The sequence below is a fragment of the Rhinatrema bivittatum genome, chromosome 7 (genome assembly GCF_901001135.1).
Source record: "Rhinatrema bivittatum chromosome 7, aRhiBiv1.1, whole genome shotgun sequence".
NCBI lineage: Eukaryota > Metazoa > Chordata > Amphibia > Gymnophiona > Rhinatrematidae > Rhinatrema > Rhinatrema bivittatum.
In genome coordinates, this window is record NC_042621.1 from 177,496,064 (window position 1) to 177,523,182 (window position 27,119).

Here is a 27,119-nt window from a genome sequence, read left to right on the forward strand (position 1 = left end):
AACTCAGAGCTTCGGAAAGGTCATGGCGCAAACACCAATCCCCCGCAACCAAAACTCTCTACTATCAACGCATGCATGAATATAGAAATTCCATCCTACATTCCAAACGGGAATACTACGCCAAAAAAATAAATGGTCTGTAATACAACCCCAAGGCTCTTTTCACTATGGTCGCTGACCTGACTTCTCCCATACACACGCAACAACTAGCTAACTCCTCGACAAATCGTTGCAACGAATTAGCTCAATTTTTTAAAAACAAGGTATCATCCATCACGGCACAGTTCTCGCACAACAACCTCAACATCTGTCTTCCCAATATCAACTCTCCAGTCTCCCTTTCCTCGTTTGAGTCCTCATCTTCCCTAGAAGTAGAGAACATACTTAAGAAAATGAAACCATCACACATCCCTCTGAAACTATTCCCTCTAAACTCCTACTATCTATACACAATGTAATCGCCAAACCCATTTCAAATATTCTCAACTGTTCCCTAGAGCATGGCTTTGTCCCGAATTTTCTGAAACAAGCTATAGTTAAACCGATACTCAAAAAATCCAACCTTGACCCCACCACCCTTTCTAATTACAGACTGGTGTCCAACCTACCCCTCCTAGCTAAAGTTCTTGAGAAGCTGGTGAACTCACGCCTGTCCGATCACCTTGAACAGAACAACATCCTCCCTCCTACCCAATATGGTTTCAGGAAGCATTTAAGTACTGAAACATTGCTCCTCTCCCTGCACGATACCCTTATCAAAGGAACCGACTCCGGATCCTCCTACCTTATTGCATTACTTGACATCTCGGCTGCGTTTGACACAGTCAATCACGATGTCCTACTCAACATACTCAGAAATATTGGGATCACTGGCAAGGCCATTGACTGGATTCAATCTTATCTCCAAAATCGCACTTTCACTGTCACAATGGACAACAATGAATCTGATCCCATCAGTCTTCCCCAAGGTGTACCCCAAGGTTCCTCACTCTCATCCACGCTATTTAATATATACATGCTTCCCCTTACCACGCTCCTCACTAACCTGCACATCAAGCATTTTATTTATGCTGACGATGTGCAAATCATCTTCCCTTTCTCTGACACCATCCAAACTGCTTTACACAGCTGGGAATCCTGTCTTTCCTCTATCAACCAACTCCTAAAAGACATGCACCTAGCTCTTAATTCCAACAAGACTGAGCTATTAATCATATCTAATAGGCAACCGATCCCAGACATCCCTCCTGCTTACTCAGCTACAAACTTCCCATCGCACACTCGCAACTTAGGAGTTATTATTGATAATCACCTCTCATTTAAACCATTCATCAAATCCATCATAAAAGACTGCTATTTTAAACTCCAAACAATAAAGAAACTCAGACCCCTACTACACTTCAATGATTTCCGTACAGTCCTCCAAGCTATTATTTTATCGAAGATTGACTATTGTAATGCGCTCTTACTTGGCATTCCTGCAACACACACTAAGCCACTTCAACTCCTACAAAATGCCGCCGCTAGGATATTGTCAAACACAAAGAAAAGAGATCACATCACCCCCACATTTATTGAACTACACTGGCTCCCTATACAGTCACGAATTCTTTATAAAACACTCTCGATCATACATAAGAGTCTAGTAAATTCCAACCTCAACTGGCTTAACCCCCCCTCTTACCTCATACCTCCAAGAGACCTACACGCCCAGCTCTCCAAGGAACACTCCGTGCCCAATCTATTAATTCTTTTAAACTCTCCTCCACTATTAACAGAGCCTTTTCTCTTGCCGGCCCCACCATATGGAACTCACTGCCTCATGATATCCGCATAGAGACCTATACCCCCACTTTCAAAAAGAAACTTAAAACATGGCTCTTTCAGCAAGCCTACTCCATCTCACCCCCTATTACATAAAACCCCCCTATGAATGTTATACTGATATCTTGGTATGAACGCCTTTATGTCTGATGATTTTGTACTTTTCACTTTCATGTATATAGTTATAGTTATATTCCATAGCATCTACCCATTGATGCCTGTTATATGTAAGGGCTCCTCCCAAAAATTTATTTATGTTGCCTAGTTCATCATATTATATTATGTTATCTGTTATATGTTATATGTACGGGCACTGCCCAATGGTTTTTTGTTCACTGTGAACCGATACGATGTGCGAACGGATATCGGTATAAAAGAAATGTTAAATAAATAAATAAATAAAAATAAAAGTGGCTGAGGGATTTATTTGGACTTCTTGACTTTTTTATCCTCCAACGGTAATATGAGTAATAGGGATTTTACTGATTTTCTGAAAATTTCAACAGGGCCTAGTTGATTCCTGCCAAAATTGTATATCTGGTACTTGGCAGAGATTTGTATTATAGCTAATGTTTATAGGTACTCGGTTAAATACTGTGATCTCAACAAGCTACTTTTTAATTTGTATTGCTGTCCAGAAAGTAAAACTGAAATGAAGAATGTTTGCATAGCTATGTATAATTTCCCATTTTGTTGATATACGCTGTATATTTATTATATGTATGCCTACATGTTATTTATCTGGCACCCTAACTACCCAGGCTGCCTTTCAGAAACATAGAAGGCTACAGCTAACTGAAATAGTCTGGCTGATGCAAGTAAAGCTAGTGATGACTAGATAGCGAGTTAAGAGATGCAGTGTTTATGGAAACACAAAAGGTCAATTTTCAAAGGGTTTATTTATTTAAATGATTTTATAGCTTGCTATTTCCTACTTAAGGAGTTAGGTGACTCCTTTAAAAAATGACTGAAACTGAGATTTAGGAACCTATTTTCACTAGGTACTTAAATCTGGGTGTTTACAAACTGGGTGGCTATAGGGGCAGAGTGAGGGAGGGGGAAAAATTAGGTGCCTAGTAATGATTTTTGGAATTAGGCACTTACATTTTGGTGCCTAAATCTAGGAAAATTAATTGCAGACTTAAATTTAGGAGATTTTCAACTGAAAACATAGATTCCTAAATTCAACTGAAAATCCACCATAATTTAGGAATCTAATTTAAGCACTGAGCTTTTTTTTTTTTAAATTGATCCCAAGTATATTATATATTCCTTTGCTAATATATTTGTTGATCTTGCTTTAAATTTAGAGTTACGGCTCACGACAAGTTTCTCTTATGGAAGATGGGTATCACGCATGTGCTGAATGCTGCCCATGGCACGATGTTCTGCCAAGGAAGTGATGACTTTTATGGCACTACTATTGATTACAATGGTGTACCAGCCAGTGATCTTCCAGACTTTGATATGAGCAAATATTTTTTCCCTGCAGCAGAATATATACAGAAGGCCCTCAGTACACCAGAAGGTATGGAATTATTTTGCTGACTAAATTTTCTATTTGTTAAATGTCATAATTGTGATAGGTCAAGATAATCAACAGAGGTACGGTATTTAATCTGCTGGCAATCCAATCCAATACATATACATCTTACCTTGTTGTTCCTAGGTAAGGAAAATTGTCTGAAAACCAAAAAGAACCTTCTATTTATTTTTTTCTCATCTATAGCCCCTTCACTGTTATTAAGAACATAAGAACATAAGAAAATGCCATACTGGGTCAGACCAAGGGTCCATCAAGCCCAGCATCCTGTCTCCAACAGTGGCCAATCCAGGCCATAAGAACCTAGCAAGTACCCAAAAACTAAGTCTATTCCATGTAACCATTGCTAATGGCAGTGGCTATTCTGTAAGGGGTGGATTTTCAGAGCCCTGCTCGCGTAAATCCGCCCAAAACCGAGCGGATTTACGCGAGCAGGGCCCTGCGCGCTGGGAAGCCTATTTTACATAGGCCTCCCGGCGCGCGCAGAGCCCCGGGACTCGCGTAAGTCCCGGGGTTCACCGAGGGGGGCGTGTTGGGGGCGTGTCGGGGGCGGGCCCGGTCGTCGCGGCGTTTCGGGGGTGTGTCGGCAGCGTTTTGGGGGCAGGTACGGGGGCGTGGCTATGGCCCGGGGCGGTCCGGGGGCGTGGCCGTGCCCTCCGTACCCGCCCCCAGGTCGCGGCCCGGCGCGCAGGAGACACGCTGGCGCGCGGGGATTTAAGCCTCCCTCCGGGAGGCGTAAATCCCCCAACAAAGGTAAGGGGGGGGTGTAGACAGGGCCGGGCGGGTGGGTTAGGTAGAGGAAGGGAGGGGAACGTGAGGGGAGGGCGTTAGAGGATTCCCTCCGAGGCCGCTCCGATTTCGGAGTGGCCTTGGAGGGAACGGGGGTAGGCTGCTCGGCTCGGCGCGCGCCGGCTATACAAAATCCATAGCCTTGCACGCGCCGATCCAGGTTTTTAGCAGATACACGCGGCTCCGCGCGTATCTACTAAAATCCAGCGTACTTTTGTTTGCGCCTGGAGCGCAAACAAAAGTAGGCTATTCGCGCTCGTTTTTAAAATCCGCCCCTAAGTGAACTTAATAGCAGGTAATGGACTTCTCCTCCAAGAACTTATCCAATCCTTTTTTAAACACAGCTATACTAACTGCACGAACCACATTCTCTGGCAACAAATTCCAGAGTTTAATTGTGCGTTGAGTAAAAAAGAACTTTCTCCGATTAGTTTTAAATGTGCCCCATGCTAACTTCATGGAGTGTCCCCTAGTCTTTCTACTATCCGAAAGAGTAAATAACCGATTCACATCTACCCGTTCTAGACCTCTCATGATTTTAAACACCTCTATCATATCCCCTCTCAGTCGTCTCTTCTCCAAGCTAAAAAGTCCTAACCTCTTTAGTCTTTCCTCATAGGGGAGTTGTTCCATTCCCCTTATCATTTTGGTAGCCCTTCTCTGTACCTTCTCCATCGCAATTATATCTTTTTTGAGATGCGGCGACCAGAATTGTACACAGTATTCAAGGTGCGGTCTCACCATGGAGCATACAGAGGCATTATGACATTTTCCGTTTTATTCATCATTCCTTTTCTAATAATTCCCAACATTCTGTTTGCTTTTTTGACTGCCGCAGCACACTGAACCGACGATTTCAATGTGTTATCCACTATGACACCTAGATCTCTTTCTTGGGTTGTAGCACCTAATATGGAACCCAACATCGTGTAATTATAGCATGGGTTATTTTTCCCTATATGCATCACCTTGCACTTATCCACATTAAATTTCATCTGCCATTTGGATGCCCAATTTTCCAGTCTCACAAGGTCTTCCTGCAATTTATCACAATCTGCTTGAGATTTAACTACTCTGAACAATTTTGTGTCATCTGCAAATTTGATTATCTCACTCGTCGTATTTCTTTCCAGATCATTTATAAATATATTGAACAGTAAGGGTCCCAATACAGATCCCTGAGGCACTCCACTGTCCACTCCCTTCCACTGAGAAAATTGCCCATTTAATCCTACTCTCTGTTTCCTGTCTTTTAGCCAGTTTGCAATCCACGAAAGGACATCGCCACCTATCCCATGACTTTTTACTTTTCCTAGAAGCCTCTCATGAGGAACTTTGTCAAACGCCTTCTGAAAATCCAAGTATACTATATCTACCGGTTCACCTTTATCCACATGTTTATTAACTCCTTCAAAAAAGTGAAGCAGATTTGTAAGGCAAGACTTGCCCTGGGTAAAACCATGCTGACTTTGTTCCATTAAACCATGTCTTTCTATATGTTCTGTGATTTTGATGTTTAGAACACTTTCCACTATTTTTCCTGGCACTGAAGTCAGGCTAACCGGTCTGTAGTTTCCCGGATCGCCCCTGGAGCCCTTTTTAAATATTGGGGTTACATTTGCTATCCTCCAGTCTTCAGGTACAATGGATGATTTTAATGATAAGTTACAAATTTTTACTAATAGGTCTGAAATTTCTTTTTTAAACACCGAAGCAAAGAAATCATTTAATCTTTCTGCGATGGCCTTATCTTCTCTAAGTGCCCCTTTAACCCCTCGATCATCTAACGGTCCAACTGACTCCCTCACAGGCTTTCTGCTTCGGATATATTTAAAAAAGTTTTTACTGTGAGTTTTTGCCTCTACAGCCAACTTCTTTTCAAATTCTCTCTTAGCCTGTCTTATCAATGTCTTACATTTAACTTGCCAATGTTTATGCTTTATCCTATTTTCTTCTGTTGGATCCTTCTTCCAATTTTTGAATGAAGATCTTTTGGCTAAAATAGCTTCTTTCACCTCCCCTTTTAACCATGCCGGTAATCGTTTTGCCTTCTTTCCACCTTTCTTAATGTGTGGAATACATCTGGACTGTGCTTCTAGAATGGTATTTTTTAACAATGACCACGCCTCTTGGACATTTTTTACTTTTGTAGCTGCTCCTTTCAGTTTTTTCTAACAATTTTTCTCATTTTATCAAAGTTTCCCTTTTGAAAGTTTAGCACGAGAGCCTTGGATTTGCACACTGTTCCTTTTCCAGTCATTAAATCAAATTTGATCATATTATGATCACTATTGCCAAGCGGCCCCACCACTGTTACCTCTCTCACCAAGTCCTGTGCTCCACTGAGAATTAGATCTAAAATTGCTCCCTCTCTCGTCGGTTCCTGAACCAATTGCTCCATAAAGCTATCATTTATTCCATCCAGGAACGTTATCTCTCTAGCGTGACCCGATGATACATTTACCCAGTCTATATTGGGGTAATTGAAGTCTCCCATTATTACTGCACTACCAATTTGGTTAGCTTCCCTAATTTCTCTTAGCATTTCACTGTCCATCTCACCATCTTGACCAGGTGGACGGTAGTATACCCCTATCACTGTAGTCTTCCCTGATACACAAGGGATTTCACAAGGGATTTCTACCCATAAAGATTCAATTTTGTATTTAGTCTCATGCAGGATGTTGTCCAACTGTTGGATGAAGGTGTTTTGAAGGGAGTATAAAAGCAGAGGTTTGATGGATGAAGGATGCATATATTCAAAATATGTTGAGGAGATTTTGCAGTAGGACTCCAGGTTATCTTGCCTACTTCTAAGTTCATTATCTTTTATATGAGTGTTTGACAATGGAGATCTTTTTACTCCTCCACAATCAAATCCCCCCTTCTCCCCAGACTGCATGCCTGGGCAGCTGTCAGTGCTGCTGCTACTACTACTATCTTTCATTTCACTAATAGGATGTCAAACAGCACACTTATCTACTCATGGTCAATAGTCTCAGGCTACAAAACTATATACATTTCTACAAGATAGCAAAAACATTTAATATTTGGCAATTTGAGGTTGTTGGCCCCCACAGTATACCACCATATAGAATAGAAGGGACCTCTTGAGTTCCCACTTAAGCAAGAGTTATTATTATCCTCCCTCTTTTTCCCCAAGTCTCACCCATGTGAAAAGATGCAACTGGGGTGGTGGATAGTGCTAGCCTGGGGGGGTCTCTTGTATCTAAACTGCTGCCATCTCCTTGGTGCCCCAATGCTGGGGTCCTGCCCTCCTGGAGGACCCAACTCCACCTCCTGGAATGCTGCTGGGGTCCATACCTTCCTAGGGACCATTCGATCTGCTGCTGGAGTCCACACTCTCCTAGATGACTACTCAATATGACTCTGGGGGTCCCCTTGCTCAATGGGGATCCAGGGTCACCTCCCAAGCTACCGCCGGGATCCTCTTCCTCCGATCTTCCATTGTAGTCCATGCCCTCCTGGGGGGCTGCACAATCTGCTGCTGGGGGCCCCTTGCTCAAGGGGACTCAGGGTCCCCACCCTCCTGGGAAATCACTCTACCTCCAGATCTGCTGCTATCTTTCGGTTCTTCTCCCTTGGCAAGAGGGCTTTTCCTGGCTTGGGTTTACAGCTCCACTAGGCACATGGTTTGTTTAGTGCTCAGTGATTCAGGCCTTCCGCAGTCTCAGCTTTTAGTGATTTTAGCTCTGCTGTTACCCAGCCTGGATGGGTCACCTTCTCTCAGCCAAAAGGCCAAGACCCAGGCAAGAGCATGGGAAGAGAGAGTGTGTGCACACCCTTCCATCCTACCTACTTTTTTTTCTGTTGTCTGAGAACTGGGTACCCAAAGGTCTGACTCTCCTTGTTAGTCAGGGTGAGAATTGGTTTGCTTCCTAGGACTGTTTTTCAGTACATTATTCTCACAAATCCCTCTCTCATTCAGAATTCTCCAATGTAGGACTTTTCCAGCCATAATTCTGAATGATTTAAAGTGATATTTCACTGCAAGTTACCACAGTGGTCTAGGGGGCTGTGACATGCAAATTCCCCTACCTGAGTCTCTGACTCATCTATTCAATGGTTATTTAAAGCACATTCACAGTAATGTGTCTTGCAAACTTATCAGTCTTATTCTGGATTTCCTGGGCTGGCGGCTCATGTTACATAGTAGGGTTGTGCATTCGTTTCTAACGTATTGGTAATCAGCAACATATAGGGCCATATTCGTTGTATTCATGGGGAAGCGAAACGTATCGTGATTCCCCACGAATACAATGAATCTTCGCCGAATTATTGAATCTTCGCCGAATTATTTGGTCATCTAAAGGAGCGAATTTAAACAAACCCCCACCCTCCTGACCCCCCCAAGACTTACCAAAACTCCCTGGTGGTCCAGTGGGGGGTCCAGGAGCCATCTCCTGCACATGCCCTCGGCTGCCGGTATTCAAAATGGCGCCGATACCTTTGACCTTACTATGTCACAGGGGCTACCAGTGCCATTGGTCGCCCCCTGTTACATGGTAGGAGCAATAGCTGGCCGGTGCCATCTTGTGTTCCTACCATGTGATAGGGGCTGCCCAAAGGCACCGGTAGCCCCTGTGACATAGTAAGGGCAAAGGCTATCGGCGCCATATTGATTACTGGCAGCCGACGGCCTGAGTGCAGGAGATCACTCCCGGACCCGCACTGGACCACCAGGGACTTTTGGCAAGTCTTGTGGGGGTCAGGAGGGTCCCCCAAGACTTGCCAAAAGTCCTTGGTGGTCCAGTGGCGGTCCGGGAGCGACCTCCTGCACTCGGGCCGTCGGCTGCCAGTATTCAAAATGGCACTGTTAGCCTTTGCCCTCACTATGTCACAGGGGCTACCGGTGCCATTGGTCGGTCTCTGTGACATAGTGAGGGCAAAGGCTATCAGCGCCATTGTGATTACTGGCAGCCAACGGCCCGAGTGCAGGAGGTTGCTCCCGGACCCCGCTGGACCACCAGGGACTTTTGGCAAGTCTTGGGGGACCCTCCTGACCCCCACAAGACGTGCCAAAAGTCCCTGGTGGTCCAGCGGTTGTCCGGGAGCGACCTCCTGAACTCAGGCCGTCGGCAGCCAATATTCAAAATAGCGCTGGCCATCCATTGCTCCTACCATGTGACAGGGGCTGAGCATTGGCACCGGTATCCCCTGTGACATAGTAAGGTCAAAGGCTATCGGCGCCATTTTGAATTCTGGCAGCCGAGGGCGTGAGTGCAGGAGATGGCTCCCGGACCCCCTGCTGGACCACCAGGGAGTTTTGGTAAGTCTTGGGAGGGGTCAGGAGGGTGGGGGGTTGTAGTTAATTCAATTTTAGCTGGGAAATGAATAAGAATGAACGCATTAACGTATTGGGGGCCTCCCTTGCCGAATGCAACGTATCTGCCTCCCGACAAATACGAATTCCGAATGCAACATATGGCGTCCTTCTGCACATCCCTATTACATAGTTGCATTGTTCTTTTTTTTTTTCCTCTGCTGCAGTTCACTTAAATGGTAGCATGTTCTTTACCCTCTCTCCCTTGGGGTGGGGGGGGGGGGAGATGTTCACATAAGGTTGCAAGAAATTAGGTCTTTGCCTTACAGAAAAAAATCTATATCAGAAAAGCAAGAAACGAGATGATTGGATGAGGGGGAGGGAGAGGCAGACTCCAAATAGGACCAGTCTATCTATCCACTACAAATACCTCTTAGCAGCCTGCTCAGAAATTACTCAAACCTCCTATTAAGCAAAAAAAAAATCATAAAGTCCATACAACCGCAAATAAGTGCTTAAAATCCTTCAGTAATTAGCAAAGAGGACCAGAGAGTGGAATGCTCCAAAAAGCAGCTTTATTTGTAACGCTTTACCAAAGAAAGCTTACCGGCAGATGCTCTTGTACCCAGTTTTCTCAATTTGCTGCTCTCAGTGTTACTTCCCCTTACACACATTTTTAAACTCTAGCAAACACATATATGTTATTCAGCTCGGTGCAGTCTTTACACAGCCTAAATTATCATAAAAAGCATACATTTTTCATACTCTTGGGTTAAGCTGATTGGCTTCTGTGTCCTACAACCCAGATCATATTTAGACTTGTTTTTGTCTTATCTCTAATTGTTCCAATCTAGTTTTAACTGGTATGTTCCTGGTTTTGTGCCTCCTTGTACATGCCCTGCACAGATGTACATAATGGCTGCCCTTCCTCTATTTCAGTCTTGGCCTGTGCACATTTATACATAATTTAGTTTAAATCTCAGTAGTATCAGAACATGCTACTTTTAACTCTGGCTCCTGCTAGATGGAAGAATTTGAACTATTGCATTGGAAGTAGGAGAAAGTATAATATATTAAATTCTTAACACTTTTGGCAACAAAAATTAGTTTCTCGTATATTCTTAATAGTGACTACAGCAGTCAGCTTCTGAAATATCATCTGCCTTTTTTGGGTTTAATCTTTTGCTTGCTCACCATTTTTTCAGTAGGGCATATATAAACCCCCATGACATTTTATGTCTTTATTTATTTATTTGATTTTTATTACACTTTTCAGGCACTTCAAAACGAATTACATTCAGGTACAGTAGGTACCTTTCCACGTTGAGTGTGTGTGTACATACAAACTCAGCAGAATCCCTGTTTTCTCCTTCTTGGGACACAATCTGCACTAAGTTCTGTAATAAGCCTTGAAACTGTATGGCTGTAAATCCAAGTACCAGCCAGTGAGACATGGATTAGTTTCTTTCATTACATGAAAACACTTTAGAGAGACATATGCTACTTTCCCAGGATAAAGGACTTTCCCTGAAGGTAATAATGAAGGGTTTCCAGTGCTCACTGTTCAGCTAAGCCCTCTTTTTATGTACATAAGTCTGCTTTGAAAAGTGTGAAACACATGTATTTGCTGCCTTATTTAATTTAATGCCCTCCTAGTAGTATTGGTGGTGGAGAAAAAAATGGTACCAAAGTTGGGGCCCAAAATTGAAAGATGGTTATTCAAGTAACTTAGGGGTCATTCATCAAATTGTGTTAGGGCGTTAAGGCCCTAACGCCCACAATAACACCCTAATGCATGCAATAAATACCGCATCGTGAAATGCATATGCAAATTTGAAAAATGTATTCAAGCAGGAGGAGTTTGGGTGGAGAAAATGGAAATCAGAGCTGTTTAACATTGCGTGCGATAACATAATGCACGCTATTGTGGGATTTAACTCCAGAAATAACTACACCTTTTTTCTTGGTGTTATGCCTGTGATAGCTGTGTGTTACGGCATTTATCGCAAATCCCGGTTTGGGAGGAGAGAGGGGCAAGGGAGAAGGAAGAGGAGACGAGGAGAGAGAGAGAGAGAGCGCGAGCCTGAGCCTTTGTAGAGGCCCATTGATTTTGGAACTCTTTATACAACTTAAGAGGGGGGCATTATGACCTCGGGGTGAGGTTTGCAGGGTTTTGGGGGGCAGTTTAACATGCACAGACATACGTAGGAACAGCATGGTTGCCATCAGTGAAGATTTATTATGATTTGGAGTGATGGAAAGTGAAAGAGTAGATTTGTACCATATTCTCTCTACCTAGCTACAATCAAGCTAGGTACAGAGAACATGGAACACATGTTAAACTGGCCCCCAAAACTGAACTCACCCCACAAACCTTACCCCGAATTACTAGTGCTCCCTATAACAGTGGTATAAATAGTTAACTTTTTGGTGAGGGGAAAATATCGTGGGTGAGATAAATGTAAATTTATCTATATATATAAATATATAATATAATTAAATATATATATATATATATATATATATATATAAAAATATATAAATATAATAAATATATAAATATAATAAATATAATAAATATATAAATAAAAATAAATATAAATGTAAATTTATCTATAAATGTAAATTTAAATAATTGTGGTAAAATACCTATGTGAAGAAGTACCAGGAAAATTACCGTAACCACATCCCTTTTTTATCGTGGGCATTGTTTATGAGATATTTATGGCAAAATGATGAATCTAGGCCTAAGTTACAAGGGATATTCAGTGGCATTGTTATGCCTGCCCATTATCTCGCCAGCTAAGAGATAGCCAAATAAGTGACCAATTCAGTTATCTAGCGGCTTCTGACTTTCAGCGGACCGTTAGAAAGCTGGATAAGCTCTACTTAATATGTTATTTGTGTCTTTTTCTGCCATCTATGTAACTATGTTAATTTAGGTAGGCTACTATAAAATCAAACCCTGAATGGACAATTTTCAAGAAGTCCACAGTGGGACAATGTCCATAGGTACTTTTTACCTGTGGACTTTGCACCAATCTTCAAAGCAAAAATACACGTGCACTTTCGCTGTAAAACTAGCCATGTGTGCAAAGTGTCTATGGATGTTTGCACCTGCTTTGCGTGCAAATCCCTTTTTCATTGAAAATAACCTGCATAGATTCCATTTTCCTCCCCCCACCTAAACACATTCTTGGCAACATCTCCTCTAAATCTGGTTAAAAGTATGCATGCTGTGCAACACCTCAAGTATCTTTAGCTGCACTGATGCTGGGCAATTTCCAGGCAGTCGATTTACACAGGTAAAATGTTTTTTTAATTTACATCCTAATTAAAAGTGATATAAGGCACACAATTATAAAGAGCACCTGATGCAAAGATTTTGGTGAAGCTTATGTTACCCCTCTCCCCAACTTTGCTTGGAGGTCACATTTCCATCCCTGAGAGCACTGGGTTCACTCAACTAGAGTAGGGAAAGTCTCTCTACGTCCCCTGGAATGGGGGCAGAAACTCCTACAATGCCAAAATGGGCAGAGGTTACCTTAAAAATTTAGCACACAGTCCATGCCAAGGTGGTGCTCCAAACTGGAAAGTGTTTACTTTGAAACTAACCGGTTCAGCAGTACAAAACAAATAGAGTCCAGAGCAAAACAGTAGAAATACTAATCTCAGAAAGTACATAATCCATATTCCTCCAATCCTCCAACTTATTTTCCAAAATTCAGATTTTATAGGTCATAAGAATCTTTCCCAGGCTCTCTGCCATTCACAGAAAGCTGATGGACTCTCTTAAGCTCTTGCACACTACATGCACATTCATCTAACCCAGAAGAATCCTTCCCTTGTCTCTGGTGGACAGATGTTCCAGGTCTCACTTCTGAAATATCCCAAAGAAGGAGTTTTCTTCCTTTCCAGAGATACAGCAAAGGACTGGAATGGCAGGACAGGAACCCTTCTTATAGTTTGTCCCTTTCTTCTTTACTTTACATAACTCAGATCTTTATCAGATCAAATCTTCAGACTAACCCCAAACTCTACCAGTACTCCTTCAAACACCTGTGATGCCTCATGGAAAGCATATGTTATACTTTCTTATTTGTTCCATTCCCTTTGGGGGAAGAATCTCCCTGTCACTCAAATAAATTACATATACACCCTTTGAACTTCCTCTGAACTTCTTTTGCTATAAAATTCCTAATAGTAGAACATAGAAAATACTTCATAACACTTCTGAACCCTTAGGGTATCCACTAATGCTGGAAAATTCTCAAAGTTAGCAAATACATCTACTCTTTGGACTCCTGTGAATCTTTCAGGTTGGAAGATTCTGTATTTAAGACAGATTCACATTAATGCACCTCTAATGACCAAGCAGGGCCACAAGTGTTACACATGAGTGACTCCTAATATAATATGCAAATCATTTAAAAAAAACTTGATTAAAGGAATATGCATAAGATATAAGGTATGTTAACATTTTGATTTGTAAAGTGGTGGTTGTTCGATATAGAGTTTATAAACTGCCCATAACTTAAAAAATGCTGTTAATAGTCACTTAGAAACCATTTTATTGAGAGCTTCACAAAATAACTCTAGTTATGGAAAGAATTTTCAAGTTATGGACAGTTTATAAACTCTATATCATACATCCACCACTTCTGTCATTTTTGAATGTGTGATCTGTCACTCCAGTTGTTTGTTAGAACATATTGATTTGACCATTTTATGGCAGAAAGATGAGATTTGCTGTTTTGTGACTTTCGTTTCAACTTTCCTCCCCAAGAAAGCAATAATTGTTATAAAATCTTCTGCATATGAGAATATTTTTTTTCTTTGGTCACCTTCTTCTTGGGCATTTTTATGGAATTCCCTATACCACCTTGTCCACTGGTTTGGCTCTCCACTTTAACCTTGTAAAGAAATTCACTCAATTAAAGGAGTCTGCTTTCCGAAAGGTGCATGTGAGCATGGTGCACGGATTTGCATGAAAAAAAGCATCCCTATCAGTCCTTATGGCCTTACCTCCACCTCCTCCTCCTCCAACTATGTCTTGAATATTTGGTGTGAACAGTAAGCCAAATACAAACGTTATTAGGAGGACACACACATAATGATCTCATAAGCCTTCTTTCACCTTCAGAAAGTAGGTTAAAATAAAAACATTCCTGCTACAGAATACTAATAAAATAGTTTACTAATCCAACAGGAGTAACTACATTGCATTTTTTTTTAACCAGCTAAAATTCTTGTGCATTGTGCTATGGGAATAAGCAGGTCAGCAACTTTGGTGCTTGCCTATCTCATGATTCACCATCATCTCTCATTGGTTGAGGCCATCAAAACAGTGAAGGAACATCGATGGATTTCACCAAACCCAGGATTCCTGAAACAGCTACAAAATTTGGATATACAGCTACGTCAAACAAAGAACAGCTAACTGGAGTATGAACTAATGCAGGTTGCTATTTTAGTACTTCTTTCTGTAGTCTCACTAAAGAAGTGCTCCAAGGACTAATATTTTATATACTGTATGTAATTGTATTTTTTTTCAGTTTATGTAATATTTGCTTAATCACTGTTCATTGTATTATAGTTCTTTGATATTATTCTTTTTTGATAAAAGAAAGACACATCCTTTGTATACTGCTCAATATTTCAACAATGCATACAGCAAGTAGTAACATCCATCTTCAAACAGTTAAAAAAAAATGTACTGCTGTTTTTATTTTTTTAATTCTTTGAGGTGCTCCCTTGCAATGCCTTAGAGCTCTTGTTATCAGCCATGCTTGGAGCGGTGTTGCATGGAATCTGTTTGGTTCATGCAATATGTGAAATCATTGGTCGACATTATAACCAACATGGACCTATCAGAGTGCGAGAGAATTTGTAAATTTCTCGCTAACAACTCTGGTCCCAATGGCATAGCGAGCAACTTAATAACCCCAAAAATATGGAACATTGTAGATCATATCTGTGGAGGGAACTATGTTGCCTTGAAAGCTCAGATGCAGTTTATTTGGATAATTTTTATGTTGAGTCACTAAACATTCCACAAAACATCCAGTTTTTCTTTAGGATTAATATGTGTACTAGAATTCTGCAAAACATCATAAAATGAATATTATTGGTAGCTATGCGTATTATGAAATACTGCATAGGGTACAGTGATTTAGTATACATCTTGTCATGAGGGAGGTCATCTTTATTTTAAGTTAATCTAATCTTAAAGGTACAAGTCAGAAAGCATAGTAAGTCTTCCATTTATGTACAAGCCCTCACAGCAGAAAAGCAGACTCACATACAGCATCCTACCAATGAATCTCCACCATGTTCTAGAGCAGTGTTTCTCAACCTCCACTCCTTGGACTGGAACTAGCCTCTGCCAGCTTTTCTGCCAGTCCAGAGAATAACGTGATTGCAGGAGGGGAAAAAAAGGAAGTAAGCCCTGTCCTGCAGCTGCACACACTGAACTGAACTGTGCACCGTGGTCAGAAACAACTTTCTTAAACTGGCTAGTTACCTTCTAAAAATGACACAGACCAGCTGCAGAGCTGAACCATGAAATTAAGGGCGGGGGAAGTAGTATATTCCTCCCCAGGCTCTTTAATTTTCTGGGAGATCCTCACCCTATTCCTACTCATCAGTACTACAACTGATCTACCAAATTTCAGGAAGGTAGCTAGCCGGGCCTGGCATACAAAACGTTAAGAAATACTATTCTGGAAAGCCCACCTATAGCAGTGAGCGAATAGTTCAGTTCCTGTGCTTATTCAATCATGTTCTTTTCTGCAGTGACTGCCATCAAAGATGTGTTATAATGGGCTTTGTGAAATAGAAAGCTGTTCACCAGGAATCCTCTCATTTCTCATGGGTCATTGAACATTTGCCAGATGGTAACAATATTCACTTATTACTAGCCTTCGCTAGGTCTAGAAATGAGCCTGGAAATGACAGTTCAGTTACAGTGGCAATTCACTTGTGCATGCATTTCCTTAAATCGTCGTATCCTCCTAACATCCCTGCCCCCTCCCTCCCCCCATATTAAGGGATTAAATACTTAAACATGTAATTCATTCACTTTTTCTGAATAGTATCAAGGTGGTAGGATGACTAAATATCTTGTAGCCAATTATTATTTTATGCAATGTAAACAATATCGATAGATACGCAAAAATCCATTATTTAAGGACAGGACGTTCACAATACTACTTATGTAGGCTCCTGACAAAAATAAATCAATGTTCTGAATAACATGGAAAGTTAAATACTCTTATGCTACACTGCCAGGCCAGGAGCCACCAGATTTCCACTACATAGATGCTCTTCACAGGCAAAGTAAATGGAATAAGCATTTACTTAATTAATCTCATAGATTTAGGTGTCACTCACACTGTAATTATCCAAAACCTTTTAGAGATTTTACCTCAGAAATGTTTGAAATTGATTATTTTGTTCGACAAACTGACTCTTCAATCGATGCAGCTTTAGTGAAGGGATGTACTTAATCTCACATATTGCATAATGTGTAAGTAACAAATAGATGATAGGCTGTGTGCAAGAGAAGAATCACAAAACATTCTATGCACTAATTAAATGATAATATACACAGGGACGGTAACTTTAAAATCAGCACGTGAGTGCTCACATAAGCACATATGTGGGCACGAGAACACATACACTAGAATTTTAAATCATCCATGCAGGTGCACATGTACTATTTAAAATAAGCTTAACATGTGCATGTGTTCTCCTAATTTTAAGCGGTTCAATGAAGAACAGCATATCTTTCCTTAGGATTTATCAGCTTTTACACGTGCAAGTGAGCATATTTTAAAATATGCACGTGTGAAAGAAATAACCAGTTTGCCCTATTAGTCCACCAGTTTGCCCAGTCTCTATCTAGGCATTCAAAGCCTCCCCTGGTTCTTTAGCCTACACTCCCCGCAGTTTACCCAGACCTCTCACCCAGTCAGTTTATGGCTATAATGATTTTTTTTTTTTTTTGCAGACTTTCAACTGATAAAGATCAGAAGTAAATATGTGCAGGTAGTATCCCTATGCACGCTGTATTTGCCAGATTTAAAATTGGGATTTATGTGCGTAAATGTTAGCCTGCCCAGAACGCCCCTGCCCCTCCCCAAATCCACCCCTTTTTTCATGAGTACAGTTGCGTGCGCACACACGTGCATATACACATATAAGTTGCCAGTTTTAAAATAAGAGCTGTTCACGCTCAGCCCATATATTTACATTTATGGACCTATACAAGCAACTCTTAACATTTACCCTAAATTACATAAAGTAGAAGTAAACTGGAATCAACTCTTACAATATTTAGATTTCAAGTCACCCGTTTGAGGCTAGAAGTCTCTAGCAAGTAGCTGTTGGGAAGATGACAAAAAATATTGAGATTGAAAGCTTGAGTAGAGGCTACTCAGGAGAGGGTATAGCAGCAAACTGGGTTATAGGGACCAATGAGGTAAAATCCATGCTAAAGCAGGAGTTAAATTCTGGTGTATGCGGCCCTGTGGGATGCAATAAGCTAATTGGATGCAAATCAATCAGGAGTAAAAAAATAAAAAAGGTACACTAAATGAAAAAATAAACATGCTAAAATGAGAGTTAACAAAGGGGTAAGGAGGAATGTGACCAAAATGGGCTTGCATGCAACATGGGTGTGTGCATCCTGACGAGCACAATCTCGCATGCAAGGTCATTGTGCTACTGTGCCAATGCATAATGTTCAGCTGTAGGTGTCTGCCCCAGAGAGATAATGCTTGGATTTTACTTGCCATACCTTACCACAATGGGACAGGCACCTACACCTGAAAATCGTACCAGACCTGGCCATAATCTTGCATACATGCACAGAAAGAATAAGGCGTACCATTAATTGCTAGACGTTATGAACATATTACTGCTACCACTGAAAATTATAGTGTTTCAAGTATTTACCCTACTGTATACTTGGCAAATATTTATTTATTTATTTATTTATTTATTTATTTATTTATTTATTTACGATTTTTATATACTGACGTTCATTTCAAAAAGAGATATCACATCGGTTTACAATAAGGCACAATAGGTAATTCACTATCCCCTAAAAGGGCTTACAATCTAAAATTTTTGTACCTGAGGCTAAGAGATTACAAAAATAAAACCATCAAAATCAAAGTTCTTAACAATTGAGCAAAAGGTATAAAAAGGAGCATATTTAAACAAATAACACAAAGGGTTGCACAAAGGGGAGTGCAGCTTTGTCGTGCCCCTTCGGCGTGTGGCGCCTGCTGGCTTGGCGCCTTTCAAACGGCCCTGCTCCGTTTGCGATGATGTATTCATAGGGAAAGCTTTGCCTTAATATATGGTCATCATATCTGTAACCAATAAATATTTTATTTTTAGCATATGCAATAAAAAAATGGTTGGTAGACTGAGTGGCCAGGATTCACATAGCATTTGTGAATTTGGTCTGCTTGGTTGGATCTTTAAGCTAACAGTAAGCAATGATCATAGCAGTCCTATATGCTCAGACTAAAGTGACACAATTCCAATAGATGGCTTCCTGGCTCTTTGCAGGAATCAAATGTACATGAGTGCAATTGAATGCTCGATGACATCAGGAAAGTGAGCTGTTTCAAAAAAACCCTTTGTACCTCCCTCCTCTCCTGCTTAGTACAAGGATACTAGATAAGGTAAGGCATGCAGGCAAGATCAGCCTCTAGAAAAAAAGAGTAGAGACATAGGTACGACCGATACCAGTCATGTCTCCTGTCATCCTCTGGAAGCAGCCATTTACCAGATAATGCAAAGTTGTCATTATTTTTATCCCAACAAACAAGCTATGAGGATAAGCCTATATGGGAGGCCAGTAGCCATGCAATTTCTCACAGACCTACAAAACGAGAGCTCTACTTAGTAGTCTAAACCCTGGCAGAGTTACACTGGCTACCCATTGAACAAAGAATTCAATACAAAACACTAGGGATGTGAATCGTTTTTTGACAATTTAAAAAAATCGTCAGATATTTTTTAAATCGTCAAAAATCGTTAGAGTCGCGATACAATAGAAATTCCCTCGATTTATCGTGAAAAATCGTAAATCGGGGGAGGGCGGGAAAACCGGCACACCAAAACATCCCCTAAACCCACTCTGACCCTTTAAAACAAATCCCCCACCCTCCCAAACACCCCCAAAATGTTTTAAATTACCTGGTGGTCCAGTGGGGGGGTCCCGGCGCAATCTCCCGCTCTCGGGCCATCGGCGCCATTTTGGCTGCCACTAATATAAATGGCGCCGATGGCCCGATAAAAAAAAAAACCCACCCGACCCTTTAAAATTACCCCCTTAGCCTCCCCCACTCTCCCGACCCCCCCCCCAAAAAAAACTTTTTACACATTCCTGGTAGTCCAGGGGGGCCGCGGGACCGATCTCCCGTTCCCACACTATCAGCTGCGTTAAAAAAATGGCACCGATGGCCCTTTGCCCTTACCATGTGACAGGGCAAAGGTAGCACCGGTGCCATTTTGAATATTGTCGGCCCCTATGACATAGTGAGGGCAAAGGTAGCACCGGCGCCATTTTGAATATTGGCAATATGGCCGGAGTACAGGAGGTCGCTCCCGGACCCCCGCTGGACTTTTGGCAAGTCTTGTGGGGGTCAGGAGGCCCCCCCCAAGCTGGCCAAAAGTCCCTGGGGGTCCAGCGGGGGTCCGGGAGCGATCTTCTGCCCTCCGGCCGTATTGGCAATATTCAAAATGGCGCCGGCGCTACCTTTGCCCTGTCACATGGTAAGGGCAAAGGGCCATCGGCGCCATTTTTTTAGCGCAGCTGATAGCGTGGGAACGGGAGATCGGTCCCGCGGCCCCCCTGGACCACCAGGTATGTGTAAAAAGTTTTGGGGGGGGGGTTGGGAGAGTGGGGAGGCTACGGGGGTAATTTTAAAGGGTCGGGTGGGGTTTTTTTTTTATCGGCACGGGCCTCATTAGTGATGTGAATTGGAATCGGAAACGATTCCAATTCACATCTCGTAACGATCAGATTCCCCCCCCCCAGCTGAACCCGATTGTTAAAACGATCGGGCACACGATTCACATCCCTACAAAACACTATGCACCATACATAAATTAATACATAATGAAAAAGCAGTTTGGCTGAACACAGCCCTTCGCATACATGTCCCAAACAGAAACCTGAGATCAGCCATCAAAGCACTTCTTACTATTCTATCAATCAAAACAGCAAGACTAATACAAGTAAGAGAAAGAGCACTATCCTTGGCAGGACCCATACTATGGAACACCATGCCCTTGGAGTTAAGATTACAAAGTAACAACAAAACCTTTAGAAAAAATTTAAAAACCTGGCTCTTTAAACAAGCTTATCAAAAAGAGAAAGGAGAATAGTACCCAGGGGAAGGCAGGTACAAACAAACAATTGAACAACAAACACATAACCAAAATCAATATGTGTATAATTTTATTTGTTATTTAGTTTAAGTTTCATTTTTAAGTTCATCAATAAAGGATAAAAGTACAATGATAAAGCTAATCTCATATCCTAAACTGATAGAATGAGAAATGGACATGATTCATTACACTTACCAATTAATATTGTTTACAAAGTATGTTACCGATCCTTAATGGCACCTGTGTAACTTAATATATTTTAGCATCAATTTTATGTGCCTTAATGTAAACCGTTGTGACGGTCCCCACTGAATGACGGTATAGAAAAATGTTAAAATAAATAAATAAATACACTTATTCAAGTTCTCTCTGTCAGCTCTTGGAAATTTGGCCTGGAACAAACCATTCTACTGTAGGAGATTTGACATTTGCAATGTGCATAAAACAGTAAGTCCTCTCTTAGAGCTGTAAACGTGTTCCTCGAATGCATATCCCGCTTATTTTGACTAAGTTTTTATAGTGCCTTAAACAGACTGCAGTTAACTGTAGGGAATGAGCATATGATGTATTATAGCTGCACCAAGTGACCAATCCCCTTCTTCCAGTGGATCATCTCAGACTAATATTGTCATAGTACCATGATCTTCACAGCATAAATCTCTTTAAAAGTGCCAAAAAATGGCTTCACAACAGGCCAGTTTCAGATCTCATTTCCTCTATTTCTTTCCTATTTCATTTCAAAGGACTCAATTAGAGCAAAAATAAAGAGACTGGTAGGGCCCTGGGCAGTGCAAAGGGTCTTTACATTTCTAATTTATTTCTTACATATACTCGGGACTGGAACTGTGCAGGACTTTATGCATAATCAATTATTTTGAACAAAATTCTGGCAGATTTAAGAAGCTAATAAAGTTTTTCTAAGGTAAGGTTAACATGACCATGAAGATGCAGTTGTATTTTGTACACATGAGATCAATATTCAGTAAACTGGCAAGTGGAAACGTTAGGAGCCTAAAGTTATGATTGGAACTTTATTCACATGTTCAGCGGGACATATAGGGTACATAAGTCTGCTTCTGAATATTTCCAGATAAAGATATGTGCCAAATTTTATCTGCCTACCTTTAGGACAGTTATTTTTCTGGCCAGATTTACACACATAAATTTATCCAACCGGCACCGACTGTGAGCAATGAATACACAAAGTTTAGCTGCATCCCTGGAAGCCTTCCAGTCCTGCCTCTTTTTGTGAAGCTGAAACTGCCCCCCACCCGGGAAAATGTGTGGAAGGGTAGAAACATCATGCTGTCATTTACATGAATTACAATAGAAAAAGTCAGCATAACATGAGATGCCAGCCTGGGAAAGCCGCAGCTAGACTGAAAGGATTATCAGACCACTACTGTGAAGGTGATGAAACCTCTTGAAGAGATCTGATACAGAATTTCTGGTTAGAGAAACTGTATATGATGACCCCCGGACCGTTACTGCTGAATTACAGTGAAATATTTCACAAACAAATATTGGTAAAGTCTTAAATTGTAGAACTTTGACTAAAAGAGGGATTTGTGTTGGAAGTATATTGAAAAACAGGCTTATCAAACAAATAGATGTTCGCCCTGAACAACAAGAGGGGTGAAACCCTTGATACCTGGTTTTCAGAGCAGAAAAGAAAAAGGCCAGACAGGATGGGAGAGTTTGTCTCCTTCTCCAGTCATACTTGGGTTTCATCTTTGCGGATGGGAGAAGGGATCCTCAGGCTGAGTAAAAGCAAATAACTAAGAATATGCCATACTGGGTCAGATCAAAGGTACATCAAGCCCAGCATCCTGTTTCCAACAGTGGCCAATCCTGTCCATAAGAACCTGGCAAGTACCCAAACACTAAGTCTATTCCATGTTACTGTTGCTAGTAATAGCAGTGGCTATTTTCTAAGTCAACTTAATTAATAGCAGGTAATGGACTTCTCCTCCAAGAACTTATCCAATCCTTTTTTAAACACAGCTATACTAACTGCACTAACCACATCCTCTGGCAACAAATTCCAGAGTTTAATTGTGCGTTGAGTGAAAAAGAACTTTCTCCGATTAGTTTTAAATGTGCCACATGCTAACTTCATGGAGTGCCCCCTAGTCTTTCTACCCATTCTAGACCTCTCATGATTTTAAACACCTCTATCATATCCCCCCTCAGCCGTCTCTTCTCCAAGCTGAAAAGTCCTAACCTCTTTAGTCTTTCCTCATAGGGGAGCTGTTCCATTTCCCTTATCATTTTGGTCGCCCTTCTCTGTACCTTCTCCATCGCAACTATATCTTTTTTGAGATGCGGCGACCAGAATTGTACACAGTATTCAAGGTGCAGTCTCACCAAGGAGTGATACAGAGGCATTTTGACATTTTCCGTTTTATTAACCATGCCCTTTCTAATAATTCCCAACATTCTGATCAAGGACTTAGCAAAGCTAGAATTACTGAACAATGAACAAGCTGTGAACCTAGCTGAACTAGAAACCCAAGTAACAGAAATTCCTCCCACCAAGGAAGAAAACCTCAGAATATTGGTTGTGCAAAGGTGGAGTTGAGTTCCACAGGAGGACGTGAACCCCAGCAGCTGATTGGGAGATGAAAGAGTCACCCAGATCCCAGCGGTGCTTCCAAACATTTATGTAATATCCCCGTGTCCAAATACCTTGTTGAGTGTTCTTGAAGCTGTGACCAATCTGGTGGGAGACCCTCCTTGGGTAGGCTCCATCATTCCTTGTGTCCTTGGTGCTTGGTGCTTCCATTTGGAGAAGAAAGTGTTAGTGGATGGGGCTTGTATTCCTTCACCCCCAAAAACAGATGAGATTGTAAACAGAACTGGCATTAATATTTACAACTGTATACAAGTTTCATTTCATTACAATACATGACTATAGATCAGGGGTGGCCAACTCCAGTCCTCGAGAGCCACAAACAGACAGGTTTTCAGGATATCATCAATGAATATGCATGAGATAGATTTGCAAATAATGTAGGCAGTGCATGCAAATGTAACTCTTGCATATTCATTGTGGATATGCAGAAAACCTGGCCTGTTTGTGGTTTTTGACAACTAGAATTTACTATCCCTGCTATAGATGCTTGCTTGGATAGCCTACAAGTGGTTTTATAACATCCACATCCAAAATGACTAATCCCTGTAGCCTATTCAAGTCACAGTCTGAATAAGACTGAGAGAAACTACCTTACTCATAAACTAGAGTTCCTATCTCTTAAAAGAGCAGTTGTGGACAAGTTCAGGGATTTTCTATATAGATTATTTAAGATCAAAACAGAAATAGCCCCTTTACCTAGGTTTTTACAACTGAAAAGTTGATGCAGCTGGGCACTGATAACTGGCATCACTTATCCTTGTACATGTTCATTTTGCAGTACTGACCTGGAAGTGAAAATGAGAACATAGAAACATAGAAATGACGGCAGAAGAAGACCAACCGGCCCAACCAGTCTGCCCGGCAAGCTTCGCACTTTTTTTTTTCTCTCATACTTACCTGTTTCTCTTGGCTCTTAGTAACCTTTTGGTTCTATTTCCCTTCCACCCCCACCATTAGACCTACCGACAAGGATGGGATACGAACCCATGCATGTAGAGCACAATGGATTAGCAGTCCATCGCCTTCACCACCCGGCCACCTTGTCATGGATGCACATGACATGGATGCACATTCCCAGCACGGGCCCTACAGTCCCGTCCCCCCCCCTAAGTGGGCTGGAACAGTTTATCAAAGACTGGGTTAGCAGCAGTGTGTAATTAGGCAGGGAATAAGACTGAAGATGATATTGGGAATTTATGTTGGGCTGTGGACAGCTTGAGGATTTTCCTCTCTCCCTACTGTGATGTTGTGTCTTAAGTCTCTACTAATATGCCAAGTTAACTTTCTAGGACATTTGACAAGCACAAAAGATTGACCCCATGATTGAGGATGTGTTCAAGGCCAAGGACAGGATTCTGGGACCATAAGAAGTCTAGCTAGGCCACCCAGACACTCGGTTGCCAATGAGAGAGTGGGATCATCTATTTATGAAAAATCAGGTACTGCACAGAGAAAGGAGGGACATCCACTTGGGTCATCCAAAACAACTGAATTTGCCATAGATATTCCACAGAAGGGTGCTACAGTTTCTCTATGATGATATGGAACATATGGGGGTTCGAGAGGGTCCTATAACTGGCAAGGGACGGGTTCAACTGGCCTAAACAAGCACAAAATGTTGGAAGACACTGCAAAAATGTACTGTGTATAAAAATAAATATTTTACTACAAAAGGGCAGCAGGGATGGTAAATATTACTAGTCAAGCCCTATGGATTTGGAGTGTATAGACTTTATGACTTTAGAAATGAACTTCCAGCATAAACAGAATATTCTGGTTATGTCAGACCATTTCACCAGGCATGCACAGGCTTACCCCATTAGGGAGCAAAAAGCTGAGGCTCTTGCATAAGTGTTGTGGAAGACATTCTTTGTGAGCTATGGACTCCCAGCCCAAATACATTCTAACCAAGGAAATGATTTTGAAAGCATTCTCATTAAAGAGCTGTTACTGGTAACGGGGATTAGGAAGGCACATACCTCTCCCTATCATCCCAAGGGAGATCTCCAGCCTGAGAGGTTTAACAGGATACTTTTGAACATGTTGGGGAAATTGATGCCAGCTCAAAAGACGACCTGGAGCCAGTATGTGAGCTATTTAGTACATGTTTACAATTGTACTTACAATGATGATGCAGGGTTTTTAGTTTATTTTCTAATGTTTGGGAGAGAGATTCAGTTGCTGATTGATCTGTGTTATAAGGTTGTAGTAAATGGGACATTACCATAGACTTCAAAACTATGGGCTGGATTTTAAAAAGATTACGCTCGCCAGGTCTATTTTAAAAAGGCCCGACAAAGAGCGTAAAGCCCCGGGACGCATGTAAGTTCCGGGGCTATACTAAAGGGGTGGGGTGGGGGCGGGGCCAGAGGCTTCCAACACAGCGGCCATTGCCGCTGTGTCGAAGGATCGCGTGCTGGCAGGCTGCCGGCGCGTGCAACTTGTGCCTGCCCAGAGGCAGGTGCAAAAGGTAAAATAAAAATTTTGGGGGGGTTAGGGGGAGGAAAGGTTAGGGGAAGGGGTGGGAAGGTCAGGTTAGGGGGAAGGGAAATTCCCTTCTAGGCCGCTCTGATTTCGGAGTGGCCTGGGAGGGAATGGGGGAAGGCAGTGTGGCTCAGCACATGTAAGGTGCACAATTGTGCACCCCCTTGCATGTGCTGACCCCTGATTTTATAACTTGTGCTCGCCTGTATGCCCGCGCACACCTTTTTAAAATCTACCCCTAATTGTAGAAAACCCTATGGGTTCCTAACAGGATTGTCCCATTATAGAAGGGGGAACATAAGAAGTAATAGAGTGTTGGGTTTTAGCTCCCCCATGTGAGAGACTGAAATGATGGAATCTCCAGAGTATAAAGTTCAGTGCCACCACATTAGGGTGTGGATTTAAATTAGCCCTTTCAGGAGGCAGGATGGCTCTGTGCCTGCTCCTGTTCTTTTGTTATGTTCCTGAGAAAAGGATCCTTCTAGGGAAGAAGTCTGGATATAGACTAGAGGGAAGAGTTCCTTTTTTCCTTTTGAAAGAAGTCATTTTTTCCCTTTTGATTTGGGATGAAGGAAGTTTTATCCACCCTTCCTTCTTCACCTTTTGGTTTTTCTGTTTTAAGAACTGTATTTTACAGGCAAAGGATAGTGGGAAATGGAGTTTACTCTGAGGAGGGGGGGAGGGGGTTACTATTGGTGTGCCTCAAAGCTCGGTCCTTGGACTGGTCCTTTTCATCATTTTTATGAGCGGTGTAACAGAAAGATTGTCAAGAAAGGTTTGTCTTTTTACAGATTATACCAAAATCTGCAGCAGGATAGACAGCCTGGCATGTGTGGAAAACATGAGGAGCAATCTAGAAAAGCTCAAGGAATGGTCTAGGGCCTGACAACTAAGATTTAATGCTAAAAAACTGCAAGGTAATTCATTTAGGCTGCAGAAATCCAAAGGAGAGATACACAGTAGTACTAGAGGGGAAATTCTTTTCAGCACAAAAGAAGAACTGGATCCAGGATCATCATATCCGATGGTTTTAAGGTGGTCAAACAGGTGGATAAAGTGACAGCAAAAGTCAGAAAAATGCTTGGCTGCATAGGAAGAGCAATTGTCAGCAGACAAAAAGAACTGACATTGCCCCTGAATAGGTCCCT

The 27,119-nt window shown here is 41.7% G+C and overlaps 1 protein-coding gene and 1 non-coding gene across 2 annotated transcripts in view; one reads left to right on the plus strand and one right to left on the minus strand.

Annotated features, from left to right (window-relative positions):
- Positions 1-15,082, plus strand: part of LOC115095595 (dual specificity protein phosphatase 13-like) — a 46,095-nt gene extending 31,013 nt beyond the window's left edge. Inside the window, exons 4-5 of the mRNA XM_029609529.1 lie at positions 3,135-3,352; positions 14,681-15,082. Of these exons, the coding sequence (XP_029465389.1) occupies positions 3,135-3,352; positions 14,681-14,880 (418 nt within the window). The 3' untranslated portion in view covers positions 14,881-15,082. The remainder of the gene's footprint in view (positions 1-3,134; positions 3,353-14,680) is intronic.
- Positions 15,083-24,450: 9,368 nt separating this feature from the next.
- TRNAS-GCU lies at positions 24,451-24,532 on the minus strand. Its single transcript has one exon. It is a non-coding gene; the product is annotated as a tRNA-Ser (tRNA).
- Between the last annotated feature and the right edge of the window lie 2,587 nt (positions 24,533-27,119).